This window comes from Notothenia rossii (assembly GCF_949606895.1).
Source record: "Notothenia rossii genome assembly, chromosome: 2".
Lineage (NCBI taxonomy): Eukaryota > Metazoa > Chordata > Actinopteri > Perciformes > Nototheniidae > Notothenia > Notothenia rossii.
In genome coordinates this window covers 91077247-91094486 of record NC_136904.1, presented here as the reverse complement: position 1 = coordinate 91094486, position 17240 = coordinate 91077247, and the positions used below count along the sequence as shown (strand labels likewise).

The following is a 17240-nucleotide window of genomic DNA, read 5'->3' as shown; positions in this document are numbered from 1 at the left end:
GTATATTTAAATGTTAGCACCCTCCGAAGAGGCTCAAGCTCTTACGTTGGGTCTGGAGTTACAAATAAATTCTAATTAATCAGTAAAGTAAAGCCTACGACCATTATCCGGAGGGAAATGCTACACATATGATTTGGAATATTGCAGAAAATAGAATCACAAGCTTATGGTTCTAACATGTGTTGTATAATCTCCTCATATAAACACAGTTCTTAATGTTTTTTAAAGCGTAACTGCAATCGCTAAAAGGCTAACGTTAGACTGTACCGAACTTTCCAAACGGTCTCATGACTTTATGTCACCACCACCACTTGGCTAAATGTGAGTTATATTCGGCGTGATGACGTTTCTCATTTGCTCACGTAATGCAATAACAACGACATCACAGTCACATGTCTTTACGTTACCACCAATAAGCTAAAGGCGGCTAATGTTCAGCGGTTACCGTTACATGCCCCCCCTCCACAGACTCATCAGCTGCTACCATCACCAGTGTGTTAATCTTGATGCTTGTCACAGAAACCCCCCCTCCCTCGATTATAAATCTCCTCGTGTAGAGTGTCAGACTTTCTGTCATCATCACACTTCATCTGTTTTAATGAACAATTATCTTTACTTCAGTCCCTTGTCTCCTGATTGAATGGTTTCGCAGCTCTTATTTTTACATTTTTCATACATTGGAGGAGTTCTTCTTTCTCAAGAGCAGTGGCAAATTCCTATCCTGGGAATTAAGTGTTGAATTGAGTTTTATATAAATGTGTCCCATTGGTTTTGAAGATGTTTGTCTCTAGTAGGGCTGCTCAATTAATCGTATTTTAATCGCGATTACGATTATGGCTTGCAACGATTACGGAAAAAACGGAATCGAAATAAAACGATTATTTTTTTATTATTATTATTAATATATATATTTTTTGTTTTGGGTTTTTCAGTTAAATTATACTTAAAGTTCAGGGTAATCAACTGTTAAAAACATACTGTTCACATTTTTTTCTCCAATAAATGGATGTTTTCAAAGTCAATGAATAATCGCAATTACAATTATTGACCCAAATAATCGAGATTAGGATTCTTGCCATAATCGAGCAGCCCTAGTCGTTGATTGAGCGCTTTTATCCAAAGCAACATACATACTCAATACTCTGGGCAATCCCCACAGGAGCAATTTGGGGTGAAGTGTCTCAGCAATGACATGCTGACTGCAGTGGGGTTTGAACCTGTGACCCCCTGACCCCAACACCAACGCACTGGTCCATTACGCCACAGCCTCCCTCCCTAGATCAATAAGATACGTTCAACACCAATCTCTCACTCTACATACGACACTTTGTCCTGAACTGTTTCTATAAAAAGCACACCTGTGTGTTCTAATGTTCATGGAGATGTTGAAATATCATTTCTCCCTTAAGAACTGAACGGTCCCAAGAGACTGCCAATCACCACACAGCGTCAACAATAGTATGGCATTTTTACCACAATAAAATCATTGATGTTAAAAACAATATGTCACTTTTTCATTTAAAAGACGAGTTTGTTTTGTAAACAGACTTAATGTTTAATCTGTGTTCATCTCCGCTGTCATCATCACCTGTTTAATGACTTTGCACTCTCTTTACTAAAGTCTCGCCGACATTTAGACTCCAACACACAAAGGATTAACGGACGTGTAATTTATTGTTTATTGATATCAGACAATGATACTACAGATTATTCAATTATTGATTAAATATTTCGATTTCTTATTTCATTCATTTGTATAGTACTGTCCTGTCATGTCTGTATAATCTTTTTTTTTCATTTGTATTTTCTTTGGTTTTACACACTCGAAAAAAATAAATAAACTAAACATATAGATCAAAATTATCTTACAAAGCCACGGCAATTCTATTTTAACACTTCCTTAAACTATCAAATGTTGCCTTAAAAGCAGAGGCAGGGAAACAGATCCCCCTGAGGCTGACACATGTTCTTCTATGTCTGTGTGTTTAACTTTGTGTGTGTGTGTGTGTGTGTGTGTGTGTGTGTGTGTGTGTGTGTGTGTGTGTGTGTGTGTGTGTGTGTGTGTGTGTGTGTCTGTGTCTGTGTCTGTGTGTGTGTCTGTGTGTCTAACTTTGTGTGTGTGTGTGTGTGTGTGTGTGTGTGTGTGTGTGTGTGTGTGTGTGTGTGTGTGTGTGTGTGTGTGTGTGTGTGTGTGTGTGTTTCTTACCAGTGCACATCCTGGGCAGCTGTTGCCGTTCTCACAGCTGCGGACCCTGGAGTGGACGCCCCCCCCACACTCGGTGCTGCACTTGGTCCAGGAGCCCCACGGGGACCAGAAGATGGGCTGAGGGCAGGAGACGCCTTCATTACAGAACCTGTGGAGGTAGAAGAGGTGAGGAAAGTTTGAGTGTTTGCATCAAAAACACTGTCAAATGCAGTCAGTGGGTTATGACGCTCTGCTTCCAAACAAACTTTGCGGAGATCGTTGTAGCGTTGATTCACATCAGATTTTGATTCAGGCGGCATACAAACATGAAGACAAACTTCCTCACTTCAAAGTAACTAAAAGTCCTCCGTATCAAAAAAGATCAAAAAAATACGGTCAAAAGACTATACCGCTTCCCGTCTAATCACAAACTCAGCCAAACATTCAAAACATAATGATGAAAGGAAAATGGCTCGAACACACATTATTAATTGAGACTTGACCTATTTGAGAATCTTAAGAATTGACCTGATATTTAAAAGCAAAAGCATTCAAGTCTCAAGTTTAAACCATCATAACATGGGATAGAGTTTGAATATAGGACTAGGCGATAATTAAATGTCACTTTAACTGTTTGTCTTTCTGTTCAATCATATCACGATGAATATATGTATAAGAAGGTTGTGTAAGCTGCATCAAGGCCTTGGGTTACACAATCTAAATTGATAATAAATAGCACAGACTAACTCAGATTCTTTTAGAAACCAAGTGAAATATTTTGAGGGAATTTCATTGGAAGTTTCAGTACACTTTACTTTCTCCATATACCATCAATATAATGTGATTTACAAACCAGACTCCAGTTATATCAACATTATGAATATGAAGTCACTTTATTTGTGTGCAAAAGCATTCAAGTCTACATTTTTGACCATCATACAGATTAGGATTAGAGATTTCACAAAACGATTGTCTTCAACCTCAAATAGAGGGGCTCCTGATGCACAATTTAAATAAAGCACAAACTAATTCAAACTGAAAATATTGTAAAAATATTTTGAATTGTATTTAAAGTTGCTGTTTGTTGCACTTGATACTATCGATGCAATATAAATCAGAGTCCAGTTCAATCTAAATGTTCTCTAATTATGAAGTCCCTTTCTTTGTGTGCATGCATGAGAGCAGTCAGTGTACAGCTGACTTTTTATTTATTTGTTATATTCACTTGCATTTGCACTAGAGTTCTTATTTAAATGAGAAAAGACCAAGTGAATTTCATCTGGTAAGCACACAAAGCAGTAAACTCAAACAGTCTTTACTGTGTGAATAATTCATGTTAACTCTTCAATGTTACATATTGTCTCTATCTATGCTGGATGTCTCTTTTCGCCACATATTCGCGATATTTGAATATAACTGGGGAGAATGATTACTGTATTCTGTGTAATTGATTTGGTTTGGTAAAAAGCATTTAATCATGATTATCAAAGTTTGAAAAGTTACATTATGAACGTGTGTGTGTGTGTGTCCTCACCTCTCGTCCCTGCTCGGCCCCACACACACTCGTCCACCGTGTCGGGGGGACGGGTTGTTACAGGATCGCTGACGCAGCTCGAAGCCCGTCCCACAGGTGGTGCTGCACTGTCCCCATGACGACCACGGCGTCCAGCCTCCGTTTCTATGGCAACAGACATATGGTAAGGCAAGGCAAGTTCATTTATATAGCACCTTTAAAACACAAGGCGATTCAAAGTGCTTTAGAAAAATGAAAAGACATTAAGAAACATATTATAAGATGGCATTTAAAAACACTAATTTCAAAGCGAAGATGATAAAACGTGAATAACAAAAGGTATATGAATTAAAGTGACAGTTCAGAGTGACATACACACATCTGAAATGTTCAATCCTTGCTCACTTTTTAGCAGAAATAGTTTTCTTTCACCTCACTTTCTTTCTACTTTCTTTCATAACTTATACTTTAGTTACTTCAAGTGTTTCATGCTAACCTTCGGAACATTATATTCTGCAACCCAATATTCCGAACATTCAACGGACCCTGGCTGTATTTATGTAGCATATCAAATGAATTTGCTCCCAGACGTTCATGTGGCTTGCTAGTTTTGGACCCCATCTGTAACCCCACTTGGTGAGGCATTAGCAACACATTTCACATTAGTCCCAAATCCTGTGTGATTATTCAGCAGAGCTATTAGTATTATTCTTCCACCGGATGTTCTCTGAAGACTCAAAGGGGGGGAAAAGAAAATCAGATTATTCTCATCATAGCTGTGGTTCAGAGCTTCTGCAAACAGACATGCAAACACACAGGGCAACATTCATTCAATTTGCTAAAGTGCTTTGTTCCTGGGCAGCACTTCTTCTCGTGATTTAATTGCCACTTTCTGCAAAAGCACAATTCAATTTCGGCACCAGGGATTAAATCTGGTGCAGCGACTGGGTGGGATGAAGGTGGCTGAGCCCTCTGTCTGTGCTGAACACTGATTGGCTGATTGGCTGGTTCCCACGGAGACGGAGGTGATGAAAGGAGAACCATTTTCTAATAAGATTCCTCACGTTCATGATCTTTTCGCATGTTCTGTCGGAGCGTAAATTGAGACCCGGGGTGAAGGGCATTGCTGCGACAATGATAGAGTTAAAGGAAAAAGATGTTGGCGATGTCATTGTCACGATCTGTCTGTTTTTTTATTTTTGTCCTCTGTAGATCTGTCTTTTTGGTTTCCTGTTTTAGTTTGAAAAGTGTTCAACCCCTGTCTCGTCTGTTGCTTCCTGTCTGAGGGTGCGTTTCACTTCGGTTATTTTTCATTTCCTCGGTCTCGATGTCACCGGAAGTTGATTGGTCTGCGCCATCTTGAGTAGCGTCCCAGTGGCCTTATTTGTGCCGGAGGACCGAGGATCGAGGAGTGATAATCGAGGAACTACCAGACCATCCTCCGGTGAAATCCTCAGACACTCGCCCCGCCCCCTTACTTTGAATCGCTCACTGATTGGACGATGCAGCGCATGCACTGATCTGGCTGCTGTCAGACAATCAGCTGTGTCATCACAAACGGACGTCGCATCACGCTCCGGAGGAAACGACGTCCCATTGCTCTTGAAACTAATTTCCCTGCTTCTCGTGGTTTCCATGCGTCTCTCCATGCTTCCCTGGGGGGAGGGACTAGTCGCAGGGAAACGACGCAAGTGAGGGACGCAAGGAATCCATTTAACCGAAGTGAGATGTTCCCTTCTGCTTGATTACAAATGAACACATTTGACTGTAACCTGAGGGTTTAAATGAATTGTAAATTATAGTTATATTGACACATGTATAGTATATATGGATATTATTTTTACGCCATTACCAGCTGTTGCTAACGACCAGCTAACAAGCTAACCCAACTTCACTTTCTGGCATCTTTCGATTCACAAGTACAGTAGGTCTTATTCTAATGTTTAGTTAATATACAGCAGATCAACAGTTCTTAACTTTGTTTTAGGGGAGAAGAGGAAGACACAACTGGCTGATATCTGTCTTTACTAGAAGTTATTGTTTCAATATCATCATCATCACCATCATCATCATCATCATCAAAATAAAAGTCATGGTATATTCTCCTCCCTACCTGGAGCAGTTGGACACCTCAATGGTTGAACCCTCACAGTTTTTGCCGCCACATCGAGGCCCCGGGCTGTCACATGACCTGGAGCGACACAAACAGGAACTGACGCCGTCCACGCCGTCATCGTTGTTGCAGGGTTGCCATGGCGCCCACGGTCCGAAGCCGCCATTGGTGGTTTGGTTTCGCAGCTGGAAAAAAGACACATCGCTCAGTCATCAAGATAGAGGGATCAGGTCAGCAAACATCCACTATCCTACACTCAGAGTTTAAAGCAGAAGTGGTTTTAGAGTTTTTGTGCCAGACTTTCCTCTAAAAATGATCAGAGAGAGGTTTCTAAGGATTATAGCTTCTTCATTTACTCCCATAATAATTTATAGCAGAATAAATGCACTGCAATTGACTTCACTTTAGCCAAATTCGATTTAGTTGATCTAAGTGAAATCTAATCCATTACACTTAGTTCAATTGACCTTCCTTTCTTCCTTCCTTTACTATTGCTATATCCTGTACAACACACTGAGAGCCTTCAAAAAGCGTGTCAACGTTGGGAAACTAAATGATATTAAGAATCTACTCACATATCTATCCATCCATCCATCCATCCATCCATCCATCTATCTATCTATCTATCTATCTATCCATCCATCTATCTATCTATCTACCTATCTATCTATGTATCCATCCATCCATCCATCCGTCCATCCATCTATCTATCTATCTATCTATCTATCTATCTATCTATCTATCTATCTATCTATCTATCTATCTATCTATCTATCTATCTATCTATCTACTCATGGTGCCAAACAATGACACATGTTGAGGATGACATCATCACAGAGTCTTATTGGTCCCATGAGGTCACATGATACGCTGTGTCAGCTCTTCTCACACTAAGTGGTGCAGTGAGGTTTTTTCTCACCGGACACACGGTGATGTTCTGCTTCCACTGACTCATGTTGGAGCTCTCCTCCAGCGTGGTGCACCGTCTCTGCCTGAAGTCCCAGCCGCAGTACGGGTCCCTGGCCTCCAAACACAGCCTGCAGGGGACGGGAGGACCATGGTTCATTAGAGACACATTAATACAGATTACAAGTACCAGAGCGAGGCAAAACAGACTGTTTTACAGTACATCTGTGTTCCCTCGGCAGATGTGGCAATTACCCTAGAGAAGTAAAAATACATACTTAGAACAAATATGTTGAAGAAGCAAGATAAACCAATATTTTCAGATTTTAAACTCCAGATCCTCAATGTTTTCTTGAGAAAAAGGCGTTTAAATAGTATATAGTTTCGCTCATTTTGGTTGTTTTTAAATGTATAAAATACACATGTACATATATTTAGAAATAAACAATTATAAGTCACTTACAAAACGTTTTAACAAGCAACTTCCAACCTTCTTTAAATATGTACGCCCCACAACAAATCCAAGAAAAAGGTGACAAATAGCCATTGCAATGAACACTGTAAATGGGTATTAATTGGTGGTACACAACTATATATGTATTTACTACTAATTTAAAGTTTAATTTAGCTTAATTTTGTTTTTTTCGATGTATACAACTCAAATAAACATGCAAATATATTAAACAATTATAGTCACTGCTTTTAAAATCGTGACAAACCAAAGCAAATAAACACAGAATATATCAATGTAAAGCCTATTAGACCGACACATTGGATCGTGGAGTCAGTGTTAAGTTTATTTTTAAGCAAATACAAATAATATGATATAATTTGACATTAAAAAAAAGTGAAATTGGACTTGAGAATACAGAGAAATCACATAAGAATAAATCAATAATAAATAGCCAAGGTGCCGCGTTCTAAACCCACTGGCCTCAGACCTGTGTTTCCAATCCTGCTCATGCATTATAAATGACTCGGGACAAAACCTGTCTTTTCTTTGCATCGTTCCTCCCCAGCTCTCACGCAAACAAAAGCAACACACGGTACATCACCCAAACACTGATTCAATATTTGTAAGCTCTTCCAGTAAAACAGAGGCTTAATGACGGCTAATTAAATCTAAAGCTGTTAATGACGACGCTAAGCCGCAGAGCTGATCCCGCTTCAGGAACGCGGGATAAAAAGGCATCGACTGAATAACTCCTCTCTCTCAAAGACTCTTCACTCTCTGCCTCACTTCCTCTCCTCCCTCACTCTCATCCTTCTCCACTCCTTCAGCTGAAAGGACAGATTCTTGTTGTTGTTGTTGTTGTTGTTGTTTCTTCTTTTCAAGGTTCATTTGAAGAGCCCTGTAGCGTTTCAGCCTGGAGGGTGAGGAATCTCCAAGTGTTGATACGAGCGCTCTGAGAGGTCGGCTTGGATCCAATAAAGACGTTCCCGCGTAGCCAGCGCATCGGAGGTGACCCGCAGACAGATGGCAACAAGAAGGAAGGGTGAGATAAATATCTTTATTCTTTTAAGCTTTAACTGACATTTTTACAAATAAAAAATATACATGCAATACTAATGTATTGCACAATAGCTGTGCTTTATTTTAACTGAGCTATGCCTGTGGCAAGCTATTAACAGGGATTACACTGTGCCTTGTCTTTTTCTTTTTTAGTGTAGTGGAGCCTCACTTCAGAGCGTTTACCGCGACCCATCTTTGGTGTTATGAAGTGACTGAGCTCGTGAACTGTCTACGGGAGGGCGGGGGGAGCCTCGCTGCGGGGCAACTGTGGACCTCTGTCGCCTGCCAGCGCAACTTACATGATGCCGTTTAAAAAAATTATGTGCGGTGCCGGCCGTCAGCGAACCGAGCCGGCCGTCAACGGCGCGCTGACGACCGGGCGTTCTGTGATTCTCCAGAACACACAGATGGCCAGTCCGCCCTTACCCTGTATTCCACCGGGTCACCGCGGCGCAGACGGACCTTGTGGAATACAGGGTCTACCGCTTTTAGGAACCGTTAAGCAGAACCGAAATGGTGTATTTCTCTATGGGTACCCGGCATCTTCTTATCGGTTCTCATCTGGAACCGAGTTTCGCTTCCCAACCCTAAGCAAGACTACTCAGCATTTTTATAAATTGTCCCGCGTATTGAGACGCTGTCCCGCATTTGATTGACAGCATTCTAAAACGTGCCTGTTATCGAATGTCAGAGTAGAAAGCAAGAGAGTGTCAGATGTCAATCAATCAACACTGGATGACTGGGGTTCGAGGGCTCGAGGGATGTTCTACTGAAATTCTGGGAAAGTATGTAATCATGTGTGAAGCTGGAGGAGGGCAATCACCAGAGATTTCTCGTGACATTTGGCAGTTTTTTTTTTTTCAATCGTGCATGGAGGTGAATATGATTTCAGAAATGTCTTATATTTTTGGGAAATACTGACTTTAATCTCGAAATTCTGACTTTTATCTAACAATTCACACTTTTATCTTTTAATTCTTACTTTAATTTCGAAACGGTGGCTTTTTTTGCTCACACAAACCTACTCTTTGTCCCACATGTGGCACTCGGTTACCCAACACTAGACAGGGGAGAGAGAAAACGTCCTCCCCCCACAACACATCCACAGCTAACCTTCCTGTGTGCGTCACTTTAATTAAGCGACACTATTCCAGCCACGCCGGATGCCATCTCAAATAAAGATGAAACAATAATCATAATGAGGTCAGACTCAAACATGCGCGTTGCAAAGGGCGGCGGGAGATGCCATTTGAGCTCAAGGTCGACTATATTGTGTCTGTGATGGCTCTGAATGCGCGGGTTTGCACGGTCATCATGTCTGCAGAATCCTCATTTGACTTTCTGATTACACACACACACACACACACACACACACACACACACACACACACACACACACACACACACACACACACACACACACACACACACACACACACACACACACACACACACACACACACACACACACACACACACACACACACACCATTACGGCAATCAGCTAAGCGGAACAATTACGCTGTGCTTATTTCAAGGATGGAATAAATTAGGTTGTGTGAAAGTGGTGGGAGAAATTTGAGGTCTAATTAGCTCTGGGTAAAGTGCGCCGGGACGCAGATTTAGAGGCTTCTCGACCCCGGGGAGACCCTCGGTGCTGGATTCACCGTGTTTGCAGGAATTTAAAGGAAAATGCTGATGAAAATATGAAATAAGAGCGGTGCACAGTGAGAGCTCTTAAAACCAGAAATAATAATTAGCTGCAAAGACACGCTGGGAAATTGATTGCAGTGCAGGTCGGAATGATAACAAACTCTTAGGGGTAAGATGTTTGGACAGCTGCAGCACAGACAGCAACACATTCAAGTTATGCTAACAGTTGGTCAGCTCTGTTACCACAACACCTCTTTGGATTTAGATATCTGTCTGAAATCTGGGCTCGTAATCTCCAAAAGCTGCATTACTGTATAACGCTGCTATCTCACAATGCAATGCACAGAGGAAAGAACGTAGCTGCTAAAAGCTGCAGAACATAAAAACAAATTGCAGATGATGGTACTGTAAGAGAAAGCTAAAGGGAAGATTAAAAAACGGTATTGATTCTTCAGTGAAACATTTTGCTCCGTCTTAGTGAAGTTTAATCGACAGACGAATTCCAATTTGAGCTTGGATTGACATCGCTACATCCACCGCACCATTTACTTTTAGTGCAAAACCGTAAAGTATACTGCATTGATTTCTTTTACACTAGTCGTAGCAGAAAGTGTATATTATGGTGACATGTATAGCATAAATACTGTATTCTACTTGTACAGATCTGCAGTCTCAGGATTTTTCTCCAACAATTTCTTCCACCAGAGGCCATTAAATAAACGAGGATTTACTATTGGGGGGGAAAAGGAGGGCGTACCGAGGCGTTTAGCTCCTACTCTGACCTTTCTGCAGCTACATAAAACACCAGCCAAGCACTTTCAGTGACTTCCTGTCCTGACGGCAGAAAACGGACGCTGTAAAAGTCAATTAGAGGTAGTGTGGGCGGAGAATGGGGATACAAAAGCTCCCTTCTGTAACAGGCGGAGGGATGAGTCTGCACATACAGCAATGTGAGGCTGTGACACTATCAGAGTGTGTGTGAGTGTGTACGTAATCATGTGTGTTTTCTGGGTAACCCTCTGTCTGTGTACACACTACAGCGAGGGCTTGTCTTAGTGCTGTGGGTGAGATTGACAGGTCTGCAGGGAACAGGATGATATTTAATTCTGCGGGGAACATGTCTGGTGGCTTTATCAAAACAGAGGAGACATGGAAGAGAGCCTGTTCAATTTGAATCAGACAAAAAAAATCAGCCAAACCTTCCAGTCTGTGTAACAATGTGTCTGCTGTGGCATCGGGAGATTCTCTCCGCGGGGCATAATTGGCTTTTTAAAATCGTTTGTGAATGCTGTTAAAACCAGTGTCTCCTTTTATTACTGGCTCTTTAACAACTAGACATTAAAACAATAGTTCACCTCGCCTAATGGCAGGCCGCCGGTGCATAATTGCAAATATGATCACTAGAAGTGATAAATTATTAATTTGAATATGACATTATTAGCTGGAGCACTGAGGAGAACACATTAGGAAAGGTTGTGTCTGGCTCCTCAGTGAAACATGCACACACACACACACACACACACACACACACACACACACACACACACACACACACACACACACACACACACACACACACACACACACACACACACACACACACACACACACACACACACACACACACACACACACACACACACACACACACACACACACACACACACACACACACACACACACACACACACACACACACACACACACACACACACACACACACACACACACACACACACACACACACACACACACACACACACACACACACATCACTTCAGGGGACATTACATTGACTTACATGCATTTCCTGGAGACTTATCCTAACCTTAACCATAACCAACACATGCATAACCCTAAACCAAGTCTTCACCCTAAAATTAATGATTCCCCTCATGGGGACCTCCATTATGTCCCCATAAGGGAGGCGAGTCCCCACACGTGACTGTGTAAACAAATGTAGGTCCCCACAAGTATAGTAATGCTAGGCGCCACACACACACACACACACACACACACACACACACACACACACACACACACACACACACACACACACACACACACACACACACACACACACACACACACACACACACACACACACACACACACACACACACACACACACACACACACACACGAGTGGTGGCATTTTTTGTATCTGCTCTCCGGAGACCTCATGCTCTCTCCTGGGGCTCCCCCCCCCCCCCCCCCCGCTGTGCTCGGCTGAGTTGGCCATTTAGGCAGTTTGCTCGTGATGAATCAGACACACAGAGGACTCCTGCTAGCACTCAGCGCTAATACACCCAATGAGGCCCAGTCGGAGCCAGCCTGAAGACTGATGGTCCAACAAAAAAATCAAGGAAACAAAAGGGAAATGGCTGTCTGCCAAAAAGCGCCTGCTGTCCTCTGTGTACAATTTGAGCCCCCGATGAATAAAAAGAAGCTGCATCATCACGAAGAAACAAACGAGAGGCAGAGATTTCCCACTCTATTGGCTCTCAAATAAAATGTGTTATTATTGTTTAGGACGAAGACAGAAAGAGGACAAGAAAATACATTCAAAAGTAAGTAAACAAAGTGCAAGCAGATGTTGGTTGGAGGGAACAATAGAAGAAACTGACAATAGGAAATGTGAACGGAGCAGAGAACCAAAGGAAGAGAGGGGAAAGTGGGAGCAGCGCTGACACATCATTTAAAAACTGCAGGTGGAGGAAGATAGAAATGTGTTGATTGAATTCATTCCGAGCATTCTTCGGAGGAGGCGTCCTTCTCTGAATATGTTATCATTTTTAAGCAACTGAAGTTACAGATTTCGTATGTGCATTTAAAGCCATTATTTAGATAGAGGAGAGAGACAACACATACGATTAAAGAGGACGGAGGAACGACCAGGACCTGCTGCTTCTGGGATTTGTCTTGGCAGATGAGAAGCGCTATATAAATTAAATGTATTATTATTAAATGTATTATTATTAAACTTGAAGAAATTCACTCTATTTTACTTACAAATAAATATATAAGGTTGAATATAAGCACCAGCTTGCACATTATCCAGCAAGTCAATGTTTAATGTTGGTCTTTCATTCACTTACGAACAGAGTTAACATTCATCAGCCATAGTTCAAATTAATCTGCGGCCAGTGACGCTTGTCATTTCAACCAGAAAGAGGGTAGAAACATTACATGTCACTTGTTAGATGCTTTTATCCAAAGCGGCTTACATACTCAATACCGTGGGCAATCCCCACAGGAGCAATTAGGGGTGAAATGTCTCAGGGACACAACGACATGCTGACTGCAGAGGGGTTTGAACCTGTGACCCCCTGATCCAAACAACAAGGCTCTATCCACTGCGCCACACGCCTCCCTGAAACAATCCTTTCTTTGTTTCCATGTGAGCTTGGAAACTTTCAGATCCAAAGTGTCCCAGCAACCTCACATATACTGTATGTAACAACTTTGCTCCAAAAAGGCAGCAGAGTAGTTTGATGGTGTCCACATCAGGGGATATGACGGGTGACGAAATTTAAGGTTTTTGTTATTATTCCTGTTATTATTTTGTTCCTCTCATTTCAGTGTCAGTATTTCCTGCCCTTGATTGAACTCCACCTGCTTCCCATATATTAGCCTCACCCACGGGTGTAACTTTGGTTTGAGAAGTAGGGGGGACGCCAAACAGGGGGTCCTCCGCAATGAAACATTTTCTCAATTTAATACCATTTCCTGCCTTTTTACGAATATATTAGGCAAAATCCACTAATAATGAAGAAAATGAACACATTTGTTGCAATAGTAATTTCTGCACTAACTACATTACTACTTGTACTACAACATTTGAATCATCAGTTCTTCCTCATTTTCCTCAATTTTTCATATTTGGTTTATTAAAATAATGATATTGTAGTCATTGTTAAAAAATGTCTGCTATTATTATGAGTATTATTATGTGTCATTAGGAGTTAGTAATGTCATGGCTATGTATTAGATTAGATTAGAACCTTGATTCTCCTAACCTGCGGGACATTTCCCTATAGCCAATACCTTTATATTTTCTACTCTTCACTTACTTGTCGGCATAGGTCGGCATTGATGTACAGAGCCGACAGAAGACCTTGTTTATATGGGCATCATATTGAGAGGTGCAGTGACGCGTCCTAAAACCAGGAAGTAAGCTGCTGGTTCCCTCGACAGAAAGCAATGGGATTTCTCCAAAGGGTTTTGGAAAATAGCTGGAAATAAGGTCTGTGGAAAACAAACCTGTTTGATAAATGCACGTTTTGTTCAGCCGGATAATCTCCACATGTCTACCCTACTTTTATCATTTTTGAATCATAAATCTAATCGATAGATTATAAAATGTTTTTTTTAGGAAGCGTCACTGCACCACTAGAAGCCAACTCCATCGATCAAGCTGGCTGAAAATTTCTCTCCCTCTTCTTCTCATGCTTCCTGTCACTCTCCTTTAACTCCTCCGGTGACTTTCTTTTATTTGAAGATAGTTTTTTGCCCGGCGCTCACGGGCAAACGGGAGCCTGCTCACGCTGCGCTCCCATGTGCGCTCCGCAGCAAACAGCTGTTTGCTTTTCACACAACAACAACAGCCGACTCACAAAACGCTATGTTGTAGCGTTAATAAACGAAACAATTTAACTAAATTGCAAATCAAAATACCAATACCACAGGACAATTCTTTTTTTCAAAGCAATATTTTTAGTGGCCCGAGCGGGCAAGTGGAAAGTACGTTATGCTGGCCCGGGGTGTCTAAATAGTGCTCCCGGGCCAGCGGGCCATTTATAATGTCGAGCCCTGTATTAGGGACTGTGCAAATCCAAGAAAAACATGTAGTGTATACGATGAGTGTCTGGTATCCTTTCCATGTGAACATGTTTTATTTGTGATGCCCTCACCTCCTCCAGGGGGGTTGGGGGCATGCACCCCGGGAAGATTTGTTTCTTTAAATTGAAGTTGAAAGCATCAAACTGGTGCACTTTGAGGGCAACATTAAGAGATTTATGGATACAGCTCTCAACACTCATATGAAACAGAACTGTATATATTTCAATAATAAAAAAAAACATTAGAATATGCTCACAAGCAATAACACATATTTGATCAACTCCTCTCTCCTATCTTTATCTTACCTAGTCTGCATTTTTTCTTTTTATTGAAGCATATTTGACTAATCACTCCCCTGTGTTTTATTATTTTGTACTGACCTATAATAGCTACACATTGGAAGGATTTCGTTATTTTATATACAACTTATATTACATAGATGGAGATATGTTTACATAGATGACCAAACCGTTTGAGACCCACTGAGATAACTTAGACTAAAGTTTACAATCTAATCACTCAGAGTCCTTGACCTCCCTGAGCGTTATCTCTCTGAGTCCCACAGGTGAGAGCTCTCCCTCTCCTTATTGTTGAAACAGTTTATAATCTCCGTTAGCTCCGACCTAGCACCAGATGCTAACAACAACCCCACGTCTCTCTCACAAGATGCGCTCGTGCCACACACACACACTCCTCCGCGATGACCGCTTGCGTAACAAAAAAAATAACACATTTAAAAAGTTGGGGGGACACAAATGGGATTTTGAAAAGTGGGGGGGACATGTCCCTCCTGTCCCCAGTGGAAATTACGCCCATGGCCTCACCTGTGCCCCATTATCATCCCTCCCTCTGTCTACTTAGTCTGCGTCCACATTCCCCTCAGTGCCAGTTCATCTTAGTTATTCCTAGCGTTCCAGCTGTGTTTATTCCTCGTATCTACTCCACGTGTACCTGACCCAGCTTCGTGTCCTGACCCCGTTCCTGCCTCGTGTGTTTTGGTTGCCTTACTGACTGATCTCCCGTGTGCCGAACCTCTGCATACAAAGACCTTTTTGCAACCTAAGCCTCTGTCCCTGAGTCCTATTATTGAGTCCTCTACTGGTGTTCATTCAGTCGTTACACGAAATGCAGGTTCAAGTCAAAGCTAAAGGAAAGGGAAGGACATCAAACGCTCTACAGGCAAAACTAAGAGAAAAGGATAACTCTGAGCTGCAGCCAGAACAAACCGTGTGGTAAAAGTTACAGCATGCTGGAGCAGAAATAAAAACATCCACTGTGTGAACACCTTCTCTCTCTGGCTGGTGCAGAGCTCCTCTGATAGATAGAGTCAGCAGCAGTGATCTCTGAAGGCTGCCAGGCTGCCAGTTAGTGCTTTGGGTTTCTAGAGACAGGTCTGTGAACTCCTCACTGTCCACGTCAAGTCCTACAGAGACCAGCGTATAACAACTGCAACATGTCATACACTGGTTTTCTCACACACACACACACACACACACACACACACACACACACACACACACACACACACACACACACACACACACACACACACACACACACACACACACACACACACACACACACACACACACACACACACACACACACACACACACACACACACACACACACACACACACACACACACACAGGCTCCTGTACAGAAAGCCTGACCTCATTGTTCAGCCTTTTCTCTTGTACCACTTCTGTATTCATATTTCTCTTATCTTTTTCTTACTCATGCTCCTATCGCTAAAACCAGAAAGCACCTTAACGTAAAACTCTTCCTTTGACACACTACCTTTTGACAAATGTTTGGAAAGGGAAGCACTGTACGTTGTGCTCGGACTGAGACCAGTAGTCTGTTCCTCTTGTTGGCAGCTGCCTTACTCATCTCAGTGAAAGGAGGATGGATTCAACGTTGCAGCAAAGCTAGCATGCTGCTGCTGCGGCCAACATGAATCACTCCGCTAACCGGCCGAGATAGAGAGATAGGGCGGAGGACAGAGGACTGCTGTTTGCAACAGGTGCCAATTGGCCAGGTCAAATATAATCACCACAAACAGAGGACAAACGGGCATGTGAACACACAGACTGCAGCGTGTGTCTGCGAGCTGAAAGGAAACAAATCACCGTCTGCCCAGCGGTTTTTAGCAGCGTGACAAAAAAGCACTTCAGTTAAAGATGATGTTATTTCACTCTGCAAGAGTCGCTAAAACGGTTCGATAACAAAAGGAAACTGAACACAAAAAAAAGCACTTAAACGCAATTGAGTGTTCAGACTGCATTCAAGCCAACATTTGATTATGCTGCCGTGAGCTACATTGTAAGTGTCAGCATTTTAACTGCATGTTTAAACAGTTAGAAACAAGCACTCTCACAAACATGAGGAAATTATTCATTACGGTACAGCCACGGTCCAGCTGGATACTTTATACAAAAAACGGATTTGTTATGACTTGTCCATAAAACATGATATTTGTTATTCACTACTGTACTGTAAATACTGCCATTC

General features: G+C 41.9%; 1 protein-coding gene across 4 annotated transcripts in view; it reads right to left on the bottom strand.

The window, feature by feature from the left end:
• sema5ba (sema domain, seven thrombospondin repeats (type 1 and type 1-like), transmembrane domain (TM) and short cytoplasmic domain, (semaphorin) 5Ba) overlaps positions 1 to 17240 on the bottom strand; it is a 98848-nt gene that overhangs the window by 28079 nt on the left and 53529 nt on the right. For all 4 annotated transcript variants that reach the window (XM_079667289.1, XM_079667290.1, XM_079667291.1 and 1 more), the window contains 4 exons: positions 6731 to 6848; positions 5812 to 5996; positions 3720 to 3863; positions 2207 to 2354 (listed from right to left, as the gene is read on the bottom strand). In XM_079667289.1, coding sequence (XP_079523415.1) covers positions 2207 to 2354; positions 3720 to 3863; positions 5812 to 5996; positions 6731 to 6848 — 595 coding nt within the window. The remainder of the gene's footprint in view (positions 1 to 2206; positions 2355 to 3719; positions 3864 to 5811; positions 5997 to 6730; positions 6849 to 17240) is intronic.